We start from the raw sequence: 6421 nt of genomic DNA, 5'->3' as shown, positions 1-6421 counted from the left end.
CCCAATCCTACGTGGGCCTACTCAGAAGTAAGTCTCATGGTAAGTAAATGAGGTAAGTAAGTAAATGAGGTAAGTAAGTAAATGAGGCTTGCTCCCGGGTAAGTGCGGATAGAATTGCAGCCTGTAGTATTTCCTTTCCCAGAATTATTTCTGTTCCTTGCGCTGTTTGCAGTCCTTACGTATTTAAACCCACGACTCCGCTAGCCTACCTTATAGGGTCGTTGTACGGATAACGGAAACAATCCACCCATTGTAAATCACGAGACAGGAGTTCCTTTTTATTTCTAGACTGCCTTTGGGAGGAGGGCGCTAATTTTTCTTAGAAGAATAATCCCCTACCTAGTTCCAGAATTATTTTAAGTGGGGCTTCTGGGGTGTGTGAACCCTTTCAAATCTAACCTACCTCCCCCCGTGTGTAAAGGCATTATGCATTGTACCCTCTCTCTCTCTCTCTCTCTCTCTCTCTCTCTCTCTCTCTCTCTCTCTCTCTCTCTCTCTCTCTCTGTGTGTGTGTATAAAGGAATTCTGTGTTGTACCATATTGCTGTTCTGGGGAATCATCATAAGGCCCTTAGAGAACTTGGGAAATGAGGGGGCATTCAAGGGATGGGCGCACCTGTCGTGACCCAGGACCATCACCTCGACCACCCCACCCAGGTGGGCCAATTTGCCCAGCCCCACACTGTGAGTGAGGTTCTCCGCTGGACCCTGCCATATTCCTCCTTCTCAGTTCGTCTCCTGGAGTTGGCTCTTTTCTTCCACTACCGCGAGTAAACCGTGAGGATTTTCTCCCTGGATTCTTGGCCAAGATCGCTTTGCTGCCTTCTCCTTGCTCCGCCTTGCCAGGTCAGCAGCACCCATCGCGGCGCGAAGTGTACTGTGTAATCGATGTGTAAATGATTCACACCCGAGAGCAAGGGCATAGGTCGCCACCATCCCTTTCTATTTCTCAGTGAGGACTAGAACCTTGGCAACTATCATTAGACAGGCTTTGGAGAGCCATAGATAAACCGAAGCACTGGGAGGTGTGAGCTCATATGTTGTCCCTTCACACATGACCCAGTAGCAAATGGCTGGTCACGGAGTGTATACACACCGCCTACCATCCCGGATATCTGCCCAGCGTTGCTGTATGAAACACGTGGGTTTACCTCTCTGCCCACATATACACATTACTTTAGGTGGAGACCAAAAACATCGTAAAACGTAACGTGGGAAAAGGCCTGTGACTGCAATCCTACCCCCAATTTCCTGAGAGTAAGCCCCATCAAACACAATAGGACTTACTTCTGAGTAGAAATGCCTAGGATTGTGCCTATAGTCCCATAGAAGTCAGAGAGACTGAGGCTACAATCCTATCCTATCCTTTCTATAATGGGGCTTACTTCTGAGCAGACATCCATAGGATTGGGCTCTTAACCTCCAATGTGATCCCGTTCGGGGGGCGATTTCATTCAAACCGACGGCTCTGGTTTCCACGTAGGCTACTAACATTAAGATCGTGGCGCACATAGACTTACACCGGGGTTCTTGCCAGTGTCTCCTCCATACACGGAAGCTGTCAGTTCCAAGCACACCCTAACCCTTCCTTCCTTCTCCTCCTCCTCCCCTCCCCCCCCGCAGCCGCTGTTTCTTCCCTACGTGTACTTATAGATAGAGGGAGCTCGAAATGCCAGGGAAATGGTCCCAAGAGTGAACGATCGGACCCATTCAGACGTTACAGTTCGTCAAACCCCAAAGAGATCCGTGTAGCTTCGATGGAACAAAATTATTCTTCAGTCGCCTAAGTTAGGTAAAAAAATAGTTTTAAAAAAGAAGAGGTGGACATGATCCAGCCGTTCCCCCCGCTCCATTTTTTGATTTCAGTGTAAAGGGTTCAGAGCAGACTGAACTCTTACAGGCAATCGGTCGAACTTAGGCGTGCTTTTATTTGACTGGATCGTGTCCCAACCACGTTGGTATGTCCCTTAACTTTTTAGTTGACCCCAGTTATTTAAAAAAAACTACAACAACGAATGGATCAGGTGGTCTCTTGCTCCCACCCAGCATCCCCTCCCCCCTCCCCATGCTCCCAGTTAGAAGACAATTTGTTAAGGCCTGAGAGAGGAGGAGGAAGAAGAAGAAGAGGAAGAGGAGGAGTGATTTATCCCTAACAGAAAAGTTTGGAGTCCTTCAGTCAGAAAGTTCCCAAATTCAGAATCCAACACTGAAAGGCAACACGGAGGCGATCCAGCCACTCTTAAGCCGCCCAGTTTACAGTGGGGCACGCCTCCATGTGCCCCCCCGTGGGACTTCCCAAGGCGTGGCTGGATCTCGCCCCAGATCCACCTTTTACAAGCATCATTGCACACGCATCTCCTCAACCCGACGTGATCTCCAGCGCAGAAAGGACTGGGAAGCGACTTTTGAAACCCAAACAGAGAAATCTCACCCCCCTCCGCCCCCCCCAGTTACAACGGTATTCCCTTTCTTTATGTGACATAAAAATGGGGGGGGGGGGTTTGAATCCCTTAGAAGCACACACAAGGCAAGCTTTGGCTGGGATTTGGCAAAGCAGCTTGGGAGGGGGGAGAAGGAGGGAGCCCTGGCCAGGAGTGGGGGGGGGCGTGGGATGGGGGGGCTGTCTTCAGTTAGCCAACAATACAAAACCAGAGAACAATGCAGAACAAACGGAATAGGCCAGGCCAGCAATTTCCACGTCAAACAACACCCCCCTCCCTCCCTCCCCCTCCCACTTCTCAGTTGCTCCATTTGTAAGTGTGAATTGCAGGCTAAGCACCCCGCCGGAGCCTCAGCGCGCATACCTCCGCGTGCACACAACCAAGGAGGTCGCTCGCTCGCTCGCTCCCTCTCTCTCTGCCACTCGCTGGGTTGCCTTTGCGGCTGCTGCGCCCCGGAGTCAGCTGCAACTGATTCCGATTGGTCCAAGGTGTCCGGGTATATAGGTGTCAATGGAAGCAGATTATGCCTCTCTGCCGGCCCTCTGGTGCCTCCCTCCCCCCTTCATCCCCCCGCCCCGCCCCTCCCCCTCCTCCCCCCTCCCAAGGCGATTGTCATATGATAGCCAAGAAGTGGAACATTAATGAAGCGCCTCGACGGGGGTCTTTTCTGCTCATGTCACCGCAGGAAAGTATCAGATGGTCGGGAGGCAGGACGTGGAAGCGGCCGCTGCTTAGCCCGGGCTGCCGCCGCCGCCGCTGAGACCAGAGAAGCGAGGCGAGGCTCCTCCTGGCGCAGCCGTGAACCGGGCTGGAGACCCAGCGCCGGCCCGGGTGGCTGATCTCTCTCTCCCCATCAAGCTGGCAGGCTGGGGGAGAAGAAGGAGGGCGGCCGGGCTCCTAGGAGTGCCTCCCCCATGCGGAGGCTCCCTTTGAGGCGACTTTAAGGTGAGGAGGGGCGCCGGGGGCAGGCTCGCTGCACCTTGGGGGCTCTTTAGTGGGGTGGAGAAGGAAATCTGGGGAAGGATCTTAACCCCCCCACCCCCCAGCGATGTGTTTGGCTCCCGTTATATTGGACCGCACTGGGGAAGGGGGGCGCCCGTGGTGGGCAGGAAGGGGGGTCCTAAATTTCTTGGAAGGGTGCAGTGCAGTGCTCCAGATCCGTGCTGGATCATGGGGAGGGAGGAAGTTTGGTCTACTCGGAGAAAATCATCATCGTCTGTGTAACTGGGGGAGGGACCCTGGTCACTTTCGAGGCTGCCCGAAGGTACGAGGGAGCGAGTCCCTTTGAATGCCGCGTGGTCTACTGGCGAGCAAGTGACTGAGAACGCCCCGTTTGGAACGATCGCACAGGTTTTTTTTGGGGGGGGGGGGAGACACGTTTTGTTTTGTAGGGGGAAAAAGTTCCCCAGGAATGTTGTTTTTGTGGTTGTTGTGTTACTCTTGTACAATCAGTCAGTACTGGAGGGGATGGAGATTTCGAAGTCTGCGGCTACTTCTCCGGAGTGGTCTGTCAATGTGGATTCTGGAGGAGCCAGAAGGGAGGGAGGGGGCTGCATGGAAGGTTTCGTGAGGCTGCCCTGTAATGCCGAAGCTCGCAAATTGTGGATGGGGAATGGGGAAACGCAGGGACACTCTCTCTCTCTCTCTCTCTCTCTCTCTCTCTCTCTCTCTCTCTCTCTCACAAAACACACACAAATGCACACAAAATACACACCCGCAAAACACACACACACACAAATTCACAAAACACGCTCAAAACACACGCACAAAATACACACAAAGCACGCACAAAGCACATACACGTAAACACACACACAAACTCACAAAACACACTCAAAACACACACACACAAAACCCACCCAAAATACACACACCCATGCAAAACACACACATAAACTCTCAAAACCTACACAAACACACACAAAATTCGCTCAAAACACACACACAAAAACTACACACAATACACACAGGCATGCAAAACACACACAAACTCACAAAACACCCTCCCCCCCCCATCCTGCTCTTTTGCCACTCCAGATCCGTCCAGCGGAGCCAGCTTTGTTGATGGGACCCTTGCACGTGTGAAGCCCACTTTGGCGAGGCGGGTTGGGCACGGGGGGGCGGGGGTCTGGTGCCTTCCCCCGCTGCTCTCCTTCCGGTGCCGTGCGCGGGTCTGACTCCGGCTCTCTTGCCTCCCCCAGACCTGCCCCGCCGCCAGCATGCCCCGGCCGGGCCGCAACACGTACAGCGACCAGAAGCCGCCCTACTCGTACATCTCGCTGACGGCCATGGCCATCCAGAGCGCGCCGGAGAAGATGCTGCCGCTGAGCGAGATCTACAAGTTCATCATGGAGCGCTTCCCCTACTACCGGGAGAACACGCAGCGCTGGCAGAACTCGCTGCGCCACAACCTGTCCTTCAACGACTGCTTCATCAAGATCCCGCGCCGGCCCGACCAGCCGGGCAAGGGCAGCTTCTGGGCGCTGCACCCCAGCTGCGGGGACATGTTCGAGAACGGCAGCTTCCTGCGGCGCCGCAAGCGCTTCAAGGTGCTGCGCGCGGACCCGCTGGCGCCCAGCAAGCCCTCGGAGTACCTGCAGCAGCAGGCCAAGCTGCGCCTGGGCGCCCTGGCCGCCGCCCCGCTGCCGCCGCTGCCGCCGCCCTACCCGCTGGCCGTGCCGCCGCCCTCGGGCTTCAAGCACCCCTTCGCCATCGAGAACATCATCGCCCGCGAGTACAAGGTGCCCTTCTCCGCCATGCAGCCCGTGCCCGCCGCCTACCCGCTGCCCGCCGCCTGGCCCCACGTCTACCCCGGGGGGGTCCTCGACGCCGCCGCCCCCGCCGACTACGGCGCCTACGCCGTGCCCCTCAAGCCCCTCTGCCACGCCGCCGCCGGCGGGCAGCCCCTGCCGGCCATCCCCGTGCCCATCAAGCCCACCCCGGCCGCCGCCCTCCCCGCGCTCCTCTCGCACTCGCCGCCCTCGCTCAGCCCGCCCTCCTCGCAGACGGCCGCCAGCCAAAGCAGCCCCGCCACCCCCAGCGAGACCCTCACCAGCCCGGCCTCGGCCCTGCACGCCGTCGTCGCCGTCCACTGACCCGGCGCGCGTTCACACGACCTCCGGGGAGGAACGCGCGTCCCGCAGTCCGGCCGCCCCCAACCCACCCAAGCAGACCGTCCCGTTCCTCCCGCCCGCACCCAACCCCTTCGCAAGATCTCCCGTGTTCTCCTGCTGGTCGTGTGAACGGACTTGGCCGGGCTAAGGGACGCCGGAGGATGCTCGGACTGACTGGACAGCGCGCCCTCCTGCTCTCCCTCCCCCCCCGCGAAGGCTCCCGGAGCCGCTCCAAAGGTATTTTCCACGCCTCTTGCCACTTTCGCTGGAGGGACTCAACCAGCCCTGCCTTCCATCCTCTGCATCGGAGTCGAGCCCGCGACTCTCCTCCTCCCCAGTCCGGGCCAGGATCGGTCTCTTTAAATTCAGTGAGAAGCCCCCCACTCATTTCTGAGGGGCTACTAGAGGCTGCTGCAATCCTAGCCACACTGACCTGGGAGTAAGCCCCGTTGAGAACAGTGAGGTTGACTTCTGAGTAGAAATGCATAGGATTGGGCTCATAGATCGCTCTCTCTCTCCCCGCCCCCCCAAGAGATAGTTCTACTTTCCAGCGGTTGGAAGTTGGCAGACTTCTTCCAAAAGGTTTCTTTGAATTGGTGTGTCCCGTCCCCCCCACTCCGCTCCTGTTTAGCAGGATGGCAGGAAACACGCCATGCATGCACTAAAAAGGGTCGCTTTCTCCCCCCACATTGAAATGTGGACTCTCTGGTCTCCTGGATCCTCCACAGAGAACAAGATAGCCCCAACTGTCCAACTCCTCTGCTTGGGAAGGGAAGTCCCCTTGGGGAAAAAAAAAAGTTGTGTTTTGTTTTTGTTTTTTGTCCAGGGTCCTTTTAAAAAAATTTTAAATGCCCCCTTTCCACTTTAT

At 56.3% G+C, this 6421-nt stretch overlaps 1 protein-coding gene across 1 annotated transcript; it reads left to right on the top strand.

Moving 5' to 3' along the window:
• Positions 1–4659: 4659 nt before the first annotated feature.
• FOXB1 (forkhead box B1) lies at positions 4660–5535 on the top strand. Its single transcript, XM_066636219.1, has one exon. The coding sequence runs from the start codon at positions 4660–4662 to the stop codon at positions 5533–5535; it is 876 nt and encodes a 291-aa protein (XP_066492316.1).
• The last annotated feature ends 886 nt before the right edge of the window (positions 5536–6421 follow it).

Source organism: Tiliqua scincoides, chromosome 8 (genome assembly GCF_035046505.1).
Source record: "Tiliqua scincoides isolate rTilSci1 chromosome 8, rTilSci1.hap2, whole genome shotgun sequence".
In the NCBI taxonomy this organism is placed as follows: Eukaryota; Metazoa; Chordata; class Lepidosauria; order Squamata; family Scincidae; genus Tiliqua; species Tiliqua scincoides.
Note: the sequence above shows the minus strand (reverse complement) of the source record. Positions and strands in the feature narration are given on the sequence as shown.